The sequence below is a fragment of the Oncorhynchus gorbuscha genome, unplaced genomic scaffold, assembly GCF_021184085.1.
Source record: "Oncorhynchus gorbuscha isolate QuinsamMale2020 ecotype Even-year unplaced genomic scaffold, OgorEven_v1.0 Un_scaffold_1659, whole genome shotgun sequence".
Lineage (NCBI taxonomy): Eukaryota > Metazoa > Chordata > Actinopteri > Salmoniformes > Salmonidae > Oncorhynchus > Oncorhynchus gorbuscha.
In genome coordinates this window covers 37,501-54,567 of record NW_025746376.1, presented here as the reverse complement: position 1 = coordinate 54,567, position 17,067 = coordinate 37,501, and the positions used below count along the sequence as shown (strand labels likewise).

The following is a 17,067-nucleotide window of genomic DNA, read 5'->3' as shown; positions in this document are numbered from 1 at the left end:
TGCCTGTTGGGTAATATATAACTAACCATGTCACCTGGAGTGTTGCCTGTTGGGTAATATATAACTAACCATGTGACCTGGAGTGTTGCCTGTTGGGTAATATATAACTAACCATGTCACCTGGAGTGTTGCCTGTTGGGTAATATATAACTAACCATGTCACCTGGAGTGTTGCCTGTTGGGTAATATATAACTAACCATGTCACCTGGAGTGTTGCCTGTTGGGTAATATATAACTAACCATGTGACCTGGAGTGTTGCCTGTTGGGTAATATATAACTAACCATGTGACCTGGAGTGTTGCCTGTTGGGTAATATATAACTAACCATGTCACCTGGAGTGTTGAATGTTGGGTAATATATAACTAACCATGTGACCTGGAGTGTTGCCTGTTGGAATATATAATGGCCTGGACAGCACCTCCCACTCAGACGATGTAGAATATATAATGGCCTGGACAGCACCTCCCACTCAGACGATGTAGAATATATAATGGCCTGGACTGCACCTCCCACTCAGACAATGTAGAATATATAATGGCCTGGACTGCACCTCCCACTCAGATGATATAGAATATATAATGGCCTGGACTGCACCTCCCACTCAGACGATGTAGAATATATAATGGCCTGGACTGCACCTCCCACTCAGACGATATAGAATATATAATGGCCTGGACTGCACCTCCCACTCAGACGATGTAGAATATATAATGGCCTGGACTGCACCTCCCACTCAGACGATGTAGAATATATAATGGCCTGGACAGCACCTCCCACTCAGACAATGTAGAATATATAATGGCCTGGACTGCACCTCCCACTCAGACGATGTAGAATATATAATGGCCTGGACAGCACCTCCCACTCAGAATATATAATGGCCTGGACAGCTCCTCCCACTCAGACAATGTAGAATATATAATGGCCTGGACAGCACCTCCCACAATCCTGGACAGCACCTCCCACTCAGACAATGTAGAATATATAATGGCCTGGACAGCACCTCCCACTCAGACAATGTAGAATATATAATGGCCTGGACTGCACCTCCCACTCAGACAATATAGAATATATAATGGCCTGGACAGCACCTCCCACTCAGACAATATAGAATATATAATGGCCTGGACTGCACCTCCCACTCAGACAATATAGAATATATAATGGCCTGGACAGCACCTCCCACTCAGACAATATAGAATATATAATGGCCTGGACAGCTGGAGACCTCCCACTCAGACAATGTAGAATATATAATGGCCTGGACAGCACCTCCCACTCAGACAATATAGAATATATAATGGCCTGGACAGCACCTCCCACTCAGACAATATAGAATATATAATGGCCTGGACTGCACCTCCCACTCAGACAATATAGAATATATAATGGCCTGGACAACACCTCCCACTCAGACAATATAGAATATATAATGGCCTGGACTGCACCTCCCACTCAGACAATATAGAATATATAATGGCCTGGACTGCACCTCCCACTCAGACAATGTAGAATATATAATGGCCTGGACAGCACCTCCCACTCAGACGATGTAGAATATATAATGGCCTGGACAGCTCCTCCCACTCAGACGATGTAGAATATATAATGGCCTGGACAGCACCTCCCACTCCTGGAGACCTCCCACTCAGACATGTAGAATATATAATGGCCTGGACAGCTCCTCCCACTCAGACAATCCTGGACAGCTCACTCAGACTGGACAGCACCTCCCAAGACAATGTAGAATATATAATGGCCTGACAGCTCCTCCCACTCAGACAATATAGAATATATAATGGCCTGGAGAATATAGAATAATGGCCTGGACAGCACCTCCCACTCAGACTGGACCCCTCCCACTCAGACAATATAGAATATATAATGGCCTGGACAGCACCTCCCACTCAGACAATGTAGAATATATAATGGCCTGGACTGCACCTCCCACTCAGACAATGTAGAATATATAATGGCCTGGACAGCTCCTCCCACTCAGACGATGTAGAATATATAATGGCCTGGACAGCTCCTCCCACTCAGACGATGTAGAATATATAATGGCCTGGACAGCACCTCCCACTCAGACGATGTAGAATATATAATGGCCTGGACAGCTCCTCCCACTCAGACGATGTAGAATATATAATGTCCTGGACAGCACCTCCCACTCAGACGATGTAGAATATATAATGGCCTGGCTAGTCAGATAGAGGGGGCTCTAGTCTGTTAGTTTGAATCAGATGTGTGATTCCATCAGATTAGTTTTTCCTGATAATGTTTGTCCTGCCATGTTTGTGACTCTTAACTTAAATGTGTAACCAGTTGACAAAAGAGCTTGACGTTTGGTGATGGAAAGAATCGAAAGAAGATGAATAACTAACCATGTGACCTGGAGTGTTGCCTGTTGGGTAATATATAACTAACCATGTGACCTGGAGTGTTGCCTGTTGGGTAATATAATATGTTACTAACTATGTCACCTGGAGTGTTGCCTGTTGGGTAATATATAACTAACCATGTCACCTGGAGTGTTGCCTGTTGGGTAATATATAACTAACCTTGTCACCTGGAGTGTTGCCTGTTGGGTAATATATAACTAACCATGTGACCTGGAGTGTTGCCTGTTGGGTAATATACAACTAACCATGTGACCTGCAGTGTTGCCTGTTGGGTAATATATAACTAACCATGGCACCTGGAGTGTTGCCTGTTGGGTAATATATAACTAACCATGTCACCTGGAGTGTTGCCTGTTGGGTAACATATAACTAACCATGTCACCTGGAGTGTTGAATGTTGGGTAATATATAACTAACCATGTGACCTGGAGTGTTGCCTGTTGGGTAATATATAACTAACCATGTGACCTGGAGTGTTGCCTGTTGGGTAATATATAACTAACCATGTGACCTGGAGTGTTGCCTGTTGGGTAATATATAACTAACCATGTGACCTGGAGTGTTGCCTGTTGGGTAATATATAACTAACCATGTCACCTGGAGCATTGCCTGTTGGGTAATATATAACTAACCATGTCACCTGGAGCGTTGCCTGTTGGGTAATATATAACTAACCATGTCACCTGGAGTGTTGCCTGTTGGGTAATATATAACTAACCATGTCACCTGGAGTGTTGCCTGTTGGGTAATATATAACTAACCATGTCACCTGGAGTGTTGCCTGTTGGGTAATATATAACTAACCATGTCACCTGGAGTGTTGCCTGTTGGGTAATATATAACTAACCATGTGACCTGGAGTGTTGCCTGTTGGGTAATATATAACTAACCATGTCACCTGAAGCATTGCCTGTTGGGTAATATATAACTAACCATGTGACCTGGAGTGATGTAGTTGGTTTGGTGATGGAGGCATGTCACCTCTGGCTTTATAGTCCATTGCTGTTCAGAACATCATCACTGCATGGCATGCAGTGCCAGTAAGTGACTTCCAGCTCAGTAACCCTCCTTCTATCGTCCTCATCTCTCGTGTCTGAAGTCTAATGAGTGCAAGGAGGAGACTCCCATCACCAAGACCCCGGACCAGACCAAGACCCCTGACCAGACCAAGACCCCGGACCAGACCAAGACCCCGGACCAGACCAAGACCCCTAAGAAGCGCGAGCGCCGTCAGCTGAAGACCAAACGTCTCAAGGAGTACACCATGAAGTCCCACTCCTCCATGCCCCCCAACAACACCTACGTCAACTTCGAACGCTTCGTCCAGGTAGTGGAGGACATCAGCCGGATGGAGGGCTCCTTCACTGGGCTAGCCTCGGCCCACGACTCCCTGCAGGAGGACATCGACGCCTTGGTCTCCGTCTACAACCACAAGGAGTCCTGGTACAAGGAGGAGAGCGAGGGGGTCCGTCACCAGCTGTCTCAGATCCGCTACGAGTTCCGTAAAGTGGAGGCGATGAAGAGGAGCCTGCAGGATGAGATGAAGGTGGTGGACGTTAGCGTCAGTGACGTTAGCGCCCGCTACCAGGAGAGGAAGAGACACTTTGACGCCCTGAGACAGGAGCTGAGCGACGAGCTGAAGTGGGTGCAGGACGTGGTGGGGTCGTTAGGGGTCACGGGCGGGGTCGCGGACGGGGTCGGAGGAGGAGGGGGCTACCTCAACTGTAACTTCTCCACTGTGTTTAATAATGACGTGAATGAAGCACTGAAGGAAATGCTGAACAGAAGCTGTGGAGGAGATCTGCTGTCTGGGATCAGCCTGGACCTCAGTGAGTCTGGACTGAAGAGATAGTATAGTATAGTAGAGTATCAGCCTGGACCTCAGTGAGTCTGGACTGAAGAGATAGTATAGTATAGTATAGTATAGTATAGTATAGTATAGTATAGTATAGTATAGTATAGTATAGTAGAGTATCGGCCTGGACCTCAGTGAGTCTGGACTGAAGAGATAGTATAGTATAGTATAGTATAGTATGGTATAGTATAGTACAGTAGAGCATTAACCTGGAACTGACTGCGTTGGTATAGTTAGTATAGTACAGTATAGTAGTTTAGTATAGTAGAGTATCTTATAGTAGTAGAGTATCGTATAGTAGTAGAGTATAGTATAGTAGTACAGTAGAGTATCAACCTGGACCTGACTGAGTCTGGACAGTATATTATAGTACAGTATAGTATAGTACAGTATGGTATAGTACACTATAGTATGGTATAGTACAGTATAGTAGTAGAGTATAGTCTCATCTAGTAGTAGAGTAGAGTATCCACATGGACCTGACTGAGTCTGGACAGTATATTATAGTACAGTATAGTATAGTAGTAGAGTATAGTATAGTAGTAGAGTATGGTATAGTACAGTATGGTACAGTATAGTACAGTATGGTATAGTACAGTATGGTATAGTACAGTATAGTATAGTGCAGTATGGTATAGTACAGTATGGTATAGTATAGTACAGTATAGTATAGTACAGTGTAGTATAGTATAGTACAGTATGTATAGTACAGTATGGTATAGTACAGTATAGTATAGTACAGTATAGTATAGTACAGTGTAGTATAGTACAGTATGGTATAGTACAGTATGGTATAGTACAGTATGGTATAGTATAGTACAGTGTAGTATAGTATAGTACAGTATGGTATAGTACAGTATGGTATAGTACAGTATGGTATAGTACAGTATAGTATAGTGCAGTATGGTATAGTACAGTATGGTATAGTGCAGTATGGTATAGTACAGTATAGTATAGTACAGTATGGTATAGTACAGTATAGTATAGTACAGTCTAGTAGTAGAGTAGAGTATCCACATGGACCTGACTGTGTCTGGATAGTACAGTATAGTATAGTATAGTACAATAGAGTATCAACCTGGACCTGACTGAGTCTGGATAGTATAGTATAGTATAGTATAGTACAATAGAGTATCAACCTGGACCTGACTCAGTCTGGATAGGATAGTATAGTGCAGTATAGTACAATAGAGTATCAACCTGGACCTGACTCAGTCTGGATAGGATAGTATAGTGCAGTATAGTATAGCATGGTATAGTATGGTATAGCATATCAACCTGTATAGTATAGCATAGTATGGTATAGTAATGCATAATATAGTATGGTATAGCATAGTATGACATAGTATAGCATAGCATAGTATAGTATGGTATAGCATAGTATAGTATAGTATAGTATAGTATAGTATAGTATAGTATAGTATCGTATCGTATAGTATAGTACAATAGAGTATCAACCTGAACCTGACTGAGTCTGGACAGTATAGTATAGTATAGCATAGTATAGCATGGTATAGTGTAGCATAGTATAGTATGGTATAGAGTATCATAGCATAGTATAGTATAGAATGGTATAGCATAGTATAGTACAATAGAGTACCAACCTGGACCTGACTGAGTCTGGACAGTAGAGATAACAGCAGTTACAGTAGAGTACCAACCTGGACCTGACTGAGTCTGGACAGTCTGGACAGTAGATATCAACCTGGACCTGACTGAGTCTGGACAGTAGAGTAGAGTACCAACCTGGACCTGACTGAGTCTGGACAGTAGAGTAGAGTATCAACCTGGACCTGACTGAGTCTGGACAGTAGAGTAGAGTACCAACCTGGACCTGACTGAGTCTGGACAGTAGAGTAGAGTATCAACCTGGACCTGACTGAGTCTGGACAGTAGAGTAGAGTATCAACCTGGACCTGACTGAGTCTGGACAGTAGAGTAGAGTATCAACCTGGACCTGACTGAGTCTGGGCAGTAGAGATAACAGCAGTTTCAGTAGCCCAGAGTCAGTATCAGAAACAGGAAGTAGAGGACACGAAGTCATCTCTGTGGAATATGATATCTTTAGTTTGTTCTCCTTGTGATACGTTCGTAGTATTGTTGTGATTAGCTAAAAAATAATTGTGTTTTTACAAAGAATGATGTAAGAGGCTTGACAGGTTGAGGTTTTATATTTAAAGTCTGCAACTTTTAAGTAGCTTGTTTGTTTTTCACTGTTCAAAGCCAACTGTTGATCATGTGGATAGAGGATTGATAATGAGTAGATATCATTATTGACATTAGACCTTCTTAGATTAGATTGAAGCTAGTTGAGAGTGTTATTGTTGTATGTGTATTTTAGATGCTTGTACCTACCTGATGTAAACCCACTGAACCTGATAAAGATCTTATCGATTGAAATGGTGTGTGTGTGTGTGTGTGTGTGTGTGTGTGTGTGTGTGTGTGTGTGTGTGTGTGTGTGTGTGTGTGTGTGTGTGTGTGTGTGTGTGTGTGTGTGTGTGTGTGTGTGTGTGTGTGTGTGTGTGTGTGTGTGTGTGTGTTTGTGCACTGTATCAGCCAAACACTACAATACACTGGTCCTTTTAGTCCTAGTCTGGATCCCTTTTAGTCCTAGTCTGGTCCTTTTAGTCCTAGTCTGGTCCTTTTAGTCCTAGCCTGGTCCTTTTAGTCCTAGTCTGGTCCTTTTAGTCCTAGTCTGGATCCCTTTTAGTCCTAGTCTGGTCCTTTTAGTCCTAGTCTGGTCCTTTTAGTCCTAGTCTGGTCCTTTTAGTCCTAGTCTGGATCCCTTTTAGTCCTAGTCTGGTCCTTTTAGTCCTAGTCTGGTCCTTTTAGTCCTAGTCTGGTCCTTTTAGTCCTAGTCTGGTCCCTTTTAGTCCTAGTCTGGATCCCTTTTAGTCCTAGTCTGGGTCATTTTAGTCCTAGTCTGGTCCCTTTAGTCCTAGTCTGGATCCCTTTTAGTCCTAGTCTGGTCCTTTTAGTCCTAGTCTGGTCCTTTTAGTCCTAGTCTGGTCCTTTTAGTCCTAGTCTGGTCCCTTTTAGTCCTAGTCTGGATCCCTTTTAGTCCTAGTCTGGGTCATTTTAGTCCTAGTCTGGTCCCTTTAGTCCTAGTCTGGTCCTTTTAGTCTGGGTCCTTTTAGTCTGGGTCATTTTAGTCCTAGTCTGGTCCCTTTAGTCCTAGTCTGGTCCTTTTAGTCTGGGTCCTTTTAGTCTGGGTCATTTTAGTCCTAGTCTGGTCCCTTTAGTCCTAGTCTGGTCCTTTTAGTCTGGGTCCTTTTAGTCTGGGTCCTTTTAGTCTGGGTCCTTTTAGTCTGGGTCCTTTTAGTCCTAGTCTGGTCCCTTTAGTCCTAGTCTGGTCCTTTTAGTCTGGGTCCTTTTAGTCTGGGTCCTTTTAGTCCTATTCTGGTCCCTTTAGTCCTAGTCTGGTCCTTTTAGTCTGGGTCCTTTTAGTTCTAGTCTGGTCCTTTTAGTCTGGGTCCTTTTAGTCCTATCTAGTCTGGTCCTTTTAGTCCTATGTCTGTCATGTCCATGATGACAGCCCAAAGGCTTTTCTCCTTCTATAAGACAGCCCAAAGGCTTTTCATCCTATCTATGTCATCCTATCCTATTATGTCATGACAGTCATGACAGCCCAAAGGCTTTCCATCCTATCTATGTCATGACAGCCCAAAGGCTTTTCATCCTATCTATGTCATGACAGCCCAAAGGCTTTTCATCCTATCTATGTCATGACAGCCCAAAGGCTTTCCATCCTATCTATGTCATGACAGCCCAAAGGCTATCTATGTCATGACAGCCCAAAGGCTTTTCATCCTATCTATGTCATGACAGCCCAAAGGCCTTTCATCCTATCTATGTCATGACAGCCCAAAGGCTTTTCATCCTATCTATGTCATGACAGCCCAAAGGCTTTTCATCCTATCTATGTCATGACAGCCCAAAGGCTTTTCATCCTATCTATGTTTCATCCTATCTATGTCATGACAGCCCAAAGGCTTTTCATCCTATCTATGTCATGACAGCCCAAAGGCTTTTCATCCTATCTATGTCATGACAGCCCAAAGGCTTTTCATCCTATCTATGTCATGACAGCCCAAAGGCTTTTCATCCTATCTATGTCATGACAGCCCAAAGGCTTTTCATCCTATCTATGTCATGACAGCCCAAAGGCTTTTCATCCTATCTATGTCATGACAGCCCAAAGGCTTTTCATCCTATCTATGTCATGACAGCCCAAAGGCTTTTCATCCTATCTATGTCATGACAGCCCAAAGGCTTTTCATCCTTTCATCCTATCTATGTCATGACAGCCCAAAGGCTTTTCATCCTATCTATGTCATGACAGCCCAAAGGCTTTTCATCCCCAAAGGCTTTTCATCTATCTATGACAGCCCAAAGGCTTTTCATCCTATCTTTGTCATCATGACAGCCCAAAGGCTTTTCATCCTATCTATGTCATGACAGCCCAAATCTATGTCATGACAGCCCAAAGGCTTTTCATCCTATCTATGTCATGACAGCCCAAAGGCTTTTCATCCTATCTATGTCATGACAGCCCAAAGGCTTTTCATCCTATCTATGTCATGACAGCCCAAAGGCTTTTCATCCTATCTATGTCATGACAGCCCAAAGGCTTTTCATCCTATCTATGTCATGACAGCCCAAAAGCTTTTCATCCTATCTATGTCATGACAGCCCAAAGGCTTTTCATCCTATCTATGTCCTGCTGTTTTCTGCTGTGGTTTAGCCGTTAAACCCATGCCAGGCCCTGGTGCGCAGACTGTCTGTCATTAATCTGGAGAACTTCAGGAGACAGTACGGAGATGGCAGGTAGGTCCTGCAGGGCAAAACATCAATATCACCAACATGCCATTAGGTCATTGATAAGTATATCACCAACATGCCATTAGGTCATTGATAAGTATATCACCAACATGCCATTAGGTCATTGATAAGTATATCACCAACATGCCATTAGGTCATTGATAAGTATATCACCAACATGCCATTAGGTCATTGATAAGTGTGTGTGTGTTGTGTGCGTATGTGTGTGTGTGTGTGTGTGTGTGTGTGTGTGTGTGTGTGTGTGTGTGTGTGTGTGTGTGTGTGTGTGTGTGTGTGTGTGTGTGTGTGTGTGTGTGTGTGTGTGTGTGTGTGTGTGTGTGTGTGTGTGTGTGTGTGTGTGTGTGTGTGTGTGTGTGTGTGTGTGTGAGAGTACATGCTTGTGTGTGTGCATGCTTGTGCGTGTGTGTGTGTGTGTGTGTGTGTGTGTGTGTGTGTGTGTGTGTGTGTGTGTGTGTGTGTGTGTGTGTGTGTGTGTGTGTGTGTGTGTGTGCGTGCGTGCGTGCGTGCGTGCGTGCGTGCGTGCGTGCACGAGCATCTGTCCATGTGTGTAATTGTTTGTGATGCCAATAGGCCAATACATATGCTGTAGTGTGTCAGAACATCTTTATCAGGATTGTGTGGATTGACTGGTAACCAAGCAGGGTAGCCTAGAGGTTAGAGCGTTGGACTAGTAACCGCAAACCCCCGAGCTGACGAGGTACACATCTGTTGTTCTGCCCCTGAACAGGCAGTTAACCCACTGTTCCTAGGCCAGTTAACCCACTGTTCCTAGACCAGTTAACCCACTGTTCCTAGGCCAGTTAACCCACTGTTCCTAGGCCAGTTAACCCACTGTTCCTAGGCCAGTTAACCCACTGTTCCTAGGCCAGTTAACCCACTGTTCCTAGACCAGTTAACCCACTGTTCCTAGGCCAGTTAACCCACTGTTCCTAGGCCGTCTTTGAAAATAAGAATTTGTTCTTAACTGACTTGCCTAGTTAAATAAAGGTAAAATAAAAAAATAAAAATGTCCATCAGGATTGTGTCTCTGTGGGGACTAGATGTCTATGAGGATTGTGTCTCTGTGTTGTCTAGATGTCTATCAGGATTGTGTCTCTGTGTTGTCTAGATGTCTATGAGGATTGTGTCTCTGTGTTGTCTAGATGTCTATCAGGATTGTGTCTCTGTGTTGTCTAGATGTCTATGAGGATTGTGTCTCTGTGTTGTCTATGAGGATTGTGTCTCCGTGTTGTCTATGAGGATTGTGTCTCTGTGTTGTCTAGATGTCTATGAGGATTGTGTCTCTGTGTTGTCTATGAGGATTGTGTCTCTGTGTTGTCTATGAGGATTGTGTCTCTGTGATGTCTATGAGGATTGTGTCTCTGTGTTGTCTAGATGGTCATCAGGATTGTGTCTCTGTGTTGTCTATGAGGATTGTGTCTCTGTGTTGTCTAGATGTCTAGGGATTGTGTCTCTGTGTTGTCTAGATGTCTATGAGGATTGTGTCTCTGTGTTGTCTAGATGTCTATGAGGATTGTGTCTCTGTGTTGTCTAGATGTCTATGAGGATTGTGTCTCTGTGTTGTATAGATGTCTATGAGGATTGTGTCTCTGTGTTGTCTATGAGGATTGTGTCTCTGTGTTGTCTAGATGTCTATGAGGATTGTGTCTCTGTGTTGTCTAGATGTCTATGAGGATTGTGTCTCTGTGTTGTATAGATGTCTATGAGGATTGTGTCTCTGTGTTGTATAGATGTCTATGAGGATTGTGTCTCTGTGTTGTCTATGAGGATTGTGTCTCTGTGTTGTCTAGATGTCTATGAGGATTGTGTCTCTGTGTTGTCTATGAGGATTGTGTCTCTGTGTTGTCTAGATGTCTATGAGGATTGTGTCTCTGTGTTGTATAGATGTCTATGAGGATTGTGTCTCTGTGTTGTCTAGATGTCTATGAGGATTGTGTCTCTGTGTTGTCTATGAGGATTGTGTCTCTGTGTTGTCTAGATGTCTATGAGGATTGTGTCTCTGTGTTGTCTATGAGGATTGTGTCTCCGTGTTGTCTATGAGGATTGTGTCTCTGTGTTGTATATGAGGATTGTGTCTCTGTGTTGTATAGATGTCTATGAGGATTGTGTCTCTGTGTTGTCTAGATGTCTATGAGGATTGTGTCTCTGTGTTGTCTAGATGTCTATCAGGATTGTGTCTCTGTGTTGTCTAGATGTCTATGAGGATTGTGTCTCTGTGTTGTCTAGATGTCTATGAGGATTGTGTCTCTGTGTTGTCTAGATGTCTATGAGGATTGTGTCTCTGTGTTGTCTATGAGGATTGTGTCTCCGTGTTGTCTATGAGGATTGTGTCTCTGTGTTGTCTAGATGTCTATGAGGATTGTGTCTCTGTGTTGTCTATGAGGATTGTGTCTCTGTGTTGTCTATGAGGATTGTGTCTCTGTGTTGTCTATGAGGATTGTGTCTCTGTGTTGTCTATGAGGATTGTGTCTCTGTGTTGTCTAGATGTCTATGAGGATTGTGTCTCTGTGTTGTCTAGATGTCTATGAGGATTGTGTCTCTGTGTTGTCTAGATGTCTATGAGGATTGTGTCTCTGTGTTGTCTAGATGTCTATGAGGATTGTGTCTCTGTGTTGTCTAGATGTCTATGAGGATTGTGTCTCTGTGTTGTCTAGATGTCTATGAGGATTGTGTCTCTGTGTTGTCTAGATGTCTATGAGGATTGTGTCTCTGTGTTGTCTAGATGTCTATGAGGATTGTGTCTCTGTGTTGTCTATGAGGATTGTGTCTCTGTGTTGTCTAGATGTCTATGAGGATTGTGTCTCTGTGTTGTCTAGATGTCTATGAGGATTGTGTCTCTGTGTTGTATAGATGTCTATGAGGATTGTGTCTCTGTGTTGTCTATGAGGATTGTGTCTCTGTGTTGTCTAGATGTCTATGAGGATTGTGTCTCTGTGTTGTCTAGATGTCTATGAGGATTGTGTCTCTGTGTTGTATAGATGTCTATGAGGATTGTGTCTCTGTGTTGTATAGATGTCTATGAGGATTGTGTCTCTGTGTTGTCTATGAGGATTGTGTCTCTGTGTTGTCTAGATGTCTATGAGGATTGTGTCTCTGTGTTGTCTATGAGGATTGTGTCTCTGTGTTGTCTAGATGTCTATGAGGATTGTGTCTCTGTGTTGTATAGATGTCCATCAGGATTGTGTCTCTGTGTTGTCTAGATGTCTATGAGGATTGTGTCTCTGTGTTGTCTATGAGGATTGTGTCTCTGTGTTGTCTAGATGTCTATGAGGATTGTGTCTCTGTGTTGTCTATGAGGATTGTGTCTCTGTGTTGTATAGATGTCTATGAGGATTGTGTCTCTGTGTTGTCTATGAGGATTGTGTCTCTGTGTTGTCTATGAGGATTGTGTCTCTGTGTTGTCTATGAGGATTGTGTCTCTGTGTTGTATAGATGTCTATGAGGATTGTGTCTCTGTGTTGTCTATGAGGATTGTGTCTCTGTGTTGTCTAGATGTCTATGAGGATTGTGTCTCTGTGTTGTATAGATGTCTATGAGGATTGTGTCTCTGTGTTGTATAGATGTCTATCAAGGATTGTGTCTCTGTGTTGTATAGATGTCTATGAGGATTGTGTCTCTGTGTTGTCTATGAGGATTGTGTCTCTGTGTTGTCTAGATGTCTATGAGGATTGTGTCTCTGTGTTGTCTATGAGGATTGTGTCTCTGTGTTGTCTAGATGTCTATGAGGATTGTGTCTCTGTGTTGTCTAGATGTCTAGGATTGTGTCTCTGTGTTGTCTAGATGTCTATGAGGATTGTGTCTCTGTGTTGTCTAGATGTCTATGAGGATTGTGTCTCTGTGTTGTCTATGAGGATTGTGTCTCTGTGTTGTCTAGATGTCTATGAGGATTGTGTCTCTGTGTAACCACCTGACCAGGATGATGAGAAAAGGGCAGGAACAACAACAGGACCAGGTGATGACCACACACACACACACACACACACACACACACACACACACACACACACACACACACACACACACACACACACACACACACACACACACACACACACACACACACACACACACACACACACACACACACACACACACACAGTCTGTCTAATTTACCCATTAATATTACACAGTCTATGTCTAATCAATCAATCAAATGTATTTATATAGCCCTTCGTGCATCAGCTGATATCTCAAAGTGCTGTACAGAAACCCAGCCTGAAACCCCAAACAGCAAGCAGTGCAGGTGTAGAAGCACAGTGACTAGAAAATACTCCCTAGAAAGGCCAGAACCTAGGAAGAAACCTAGAGAGGAACCAGGCTCTGAGGGGTGGCCAGTCCTCTTCTGGCTGTGCAGGGTGGAGATTAGAAACCTAGAGAGGAACCAGGCTCTGAGGGGTGGCCAGTCCTCTTCTGGCTGTGCAGGGTGGAGATTAGAAACCTAGAGAGGAACCAGGCTATGAGGGCTGGCCAGTCCTCTTCTGGCTGTGCAGGGTGGAGATTAGAAACCTAGAGAGGAACCAGGCTATGAGGGGTGGCCAGTCCTCTTCTGGCTGTGCAGGGTGGAGATTAGAAACCTAGAGAGGAACCAGGCTATGAGGGGTGGCCAGTCCTCTTCTGGCTGTGCAGGGTGGAGATTAGAAACCTAGAGAGGAACCAGGCTATGAGGGCTGGCCAGTCCTCTTCTGGCTGTGCCTGGTGGGGATTATAAGAGTACATGGCCATTGTATTGCACAGTCATGAATGAATATTGCACAATCTATGTCTAATTAATCCATGTAATGCTGCTGATGCCACTTATCACTCAGCCAGTACATGGGACGTGTGTGTAAACTTGTTAGTGATGGGTCAAGAAGTGATGTGTTGTCGTGCTGTTGCCCTCGGTTACGTAAAACACAAATACTGTTGCGTTGTCATCTCAGCAAGATACACACGAAAGTCATTCACACGGATCTACCCAATCATATCTATAATCCACAGTAACTAAGCAACATACTGAACCTTGTCATTGTGTTTAACTGCGGTCCACTCTGGAGTACAGAGATGACGGCCTACCTAACAGCTATTCTATTGACTATCTATTACTGGAGTCATTACAGAGAAATAGAGTTGTACCTCCTAGAAATAGACAATACTGGTTGTGTTTTCAGAGGAGCTGTGACAGCGACAACGAGGAAGAGACCAGGAAGACGAGACTACAGACCAGGAAGAGGAGTAACACTTCCTGAAGACAACAACCAATCAAAACACCACCGTTCCTCCATTCCACTTCCTGAAGACAACAACCAATCAAAACACCACCGTTCCTCCATTCCACTTCCTGAAGTCAACAACCAATCAAAACACCACCGTTCCTCCATTCCACTTCCTGAAGACAACAACCAATCAAAACACCACCGTTCCTCCATTCCACTTCCTGAAGTCAACAACCAATCAAAACACCACCGTTCCTCCATTCCACTTCCTGAAGACAACAACCAATCAAAACACCACCGTTCCTCCATTCCACTTCCTGAAGACAACAACCAATCAAAACGCCACCGTTCCTCCATTCCACTTCCTGAAGACAACAACCAATCAAAACAACAACCTCCATTCCACTTCCTGAAGACAACAACCAATCAAAACGCCACCGTTCCTCCATTCCACTTCCTGAAGACAACAACCAATCAAAACGCCACCGTTCCTCCATTCCACTTCCTGAAGACAACAACCAATCAAAACGCCACCGTTCCTCCATTCCACTTCCTGAAGACAACAACCAATCAAAACGCCACCGTTCCTCCATTCCACTTCCTGAAGACAACAACCAAATCAAAACACCACCGTTCCTCCATTCCACTTCCTGAAGACAACAACCAATCAAAACGCCACCGTTCCTCCATTCCACTTCCTGAAGACAACAACCAATCAAAACACCACCGTTCCTCCATTCCACTTCCTGAAGACAACAACCAATCAAAACGCCACCGTTCCTCCATTCCACTTCCTGAAGACAACAACCAATCAAAACGCCACCGTTCCTCCATTCCACTTCCTGAAGACAACAACCAATCAAAACGCCACCGTTCCTCCATTCCACTTCCTGAAGACAACAACCAATCAAAACGCCACCGTTCCTCCATTCCACTTCCTGAAGACAACAACCAATCAAAACGCCACCGTTCCTCCATTCCACTTCCTGAAGACAACAACCAATCAAAACGCCACCGTTCCTCCATTCCACTTCCTGAAGACAACAACCAATCAAAACGCCACCGTTCCTCCATTCCACTTCCTGAAGACAACAACCATTCAAAACGCCACCGTTCCTCCATTCCACTTCCTGAATCAAATCAAATCAAATCAAAACGCCACCGTTCCTCCATTCCACTTCCTGAAGACAACAACCAATCAAAACACCACCGTTCCTCCATTCCACTTCCTGAAGACAACAACCAATCAAAACGCCACCGTTCCTCCATTCCACTTCCTGAAGACAACAACCAAGCACCATTTAAATCCAGTTGTCTATGAAGTTATAGTCTTTTCTCAGTGAAGGGTCATAGACATGAAGTCTTTTTTTTAAATGATACTTCTGTATGTTAGCCAGCTTTTTATAAATCTGTTTACAGTGTATATGGTGGGAAATACAAGACAGCAGAATGAACCCGTTTGTGTTCTTACTGTATTTTACATCAGTGTTGCATGTATAAAATATGTTTTCCTATTAGATTATGTGTCACGCCCTGTTTATTCTCTAGGTTGGTTGGGGCGTGACTGTGACTAGGGTGGGTTATCTAGGTGATTAATGATTTATGTTGGCCCGGTATGGTTCCCTCGTTCAGAGGCAGCTGTTTATTCGTTGTCTCTGATTGGGGGGGATCATGTTTAGGCAGCCATTTCCCCTTTGTGCTTTGTGGGATGTTGTCTAGGTATAGCTGCCTGTGAGCTTCACGTTTCGTTTTTTTTTCTACTTTTCGCATTATTGTTTTTTTTTTCATTTAAGTTTCTTTTCCAAAATAAAAGGATGGAAACACCACGCTGCATCTTGGTCTGCTCGTTATAACGATCGTGGCATTATGTTTAACCTGTGTATGCATTCTCAATACTGGCTATTGCCATTTCCTTACATAAATCTACCACCACTTTTCAACGTGTGATTTATGGGGAATTCATCAATATTTCATGTATTTTTCTGATTTGTAAACTATATTATGTAACCCAATAACAATAAAACAATAAACCCAACAATAACAATAAATATGACTATACATCTTCTCTGACTCCGTGAGGCGAAGCTAAGCAGCAACATGTTTTCACGCCTGGTTACTTTCTTTTATCAGCCAGCGTGTTTCCTGACTCTTTTTCCCAAGACACTCCAAACAGCAAGATGAGTTGAGTACATTCATTCACCTGAACAATAAACCCAAAGGCAACTCTTTCTTTGGCTTCTGTCTGTAGTCTCTAGACCTCAGTTAAATCAGCTGAGTAGTAGTCTGTACAGCACTGCAGTTGGTTTCTCCTCAGGATGCTGAATGACTGACAGTTGGTTTCTCCACAGGATGCTGAATAACTGACAGTTGGTTTCTCCACAGGATGCTGAATAACTGACAGTTGGTTTCTCCACAGGATGCTGAATAACTGACAGTTGGTTTCTCCACAGGATGCTGAATAACTGACAGTTGGTTTCTCCACAGGATGCTGAATGACTGACAGTTGGTTTCTCCTCAGGATGCTGAATAACTGTGTTACAGTTGGTTTCTCCTCAGGATGCTGAATAACTGACAGTTGTTACAGTTGGTTTCTCTACAGGATGCTGAATAACTGACAGTTGTTACAGTTGGTTTCTTCTCAGGATGCTGAATAACTGACAGTTGGTTTCTCCTCAGGATGCTGAATAACTGACAGTTGGTTTCTCCTCAGGATGCTGAATGACTGACAGTTGTTTTCTCCACAGGATGCTGAATGACTGACAGTTGGTTTCTC

The 17,067-nt window shown here is 43.5% G+C and overlaps 1 protein-coding gene across 3 annotated transcripts in view; it reads left to right on the top strand.

The window, feature by feature from the left end:
- dapk2a (death-associated protein kinase 2a) overlaps positions 1 to 14,678 on the top strand; it is a 56,624-nt gene extending 41,946 nt beyond the window's left edge. For 2 of the 3 annotated variants that reach the window (XM_046337991.1, XM_046337989.1), the window contains exons 9-11: positions 3,505 to 4,234; positions 12,977 to 13,054; positions 14,250 to 14,678. In XM_046337991.1, the coding sequence (XP_046193947.1) occupies positions 3,505 to 4,234; positions 12,977 to 13,005 (759 nt within the window). In that variant the 3' untranslated portion in view covers positions 13,006 to 13,054; positions 14,250 to 14,678. Of the gene's footprint in view, positions 1 to 3,504; positions 4,254 to 4,308; positions 4,883 to 12,976; positions 13,055 to 14,249 lie in introns of those variants that run through there. The other variant, XM_046337990.1, reaches the window with a different exon arrangement.
- Positions 14,679 to 17,067: the final 2,389 nt, after the last annotated feature.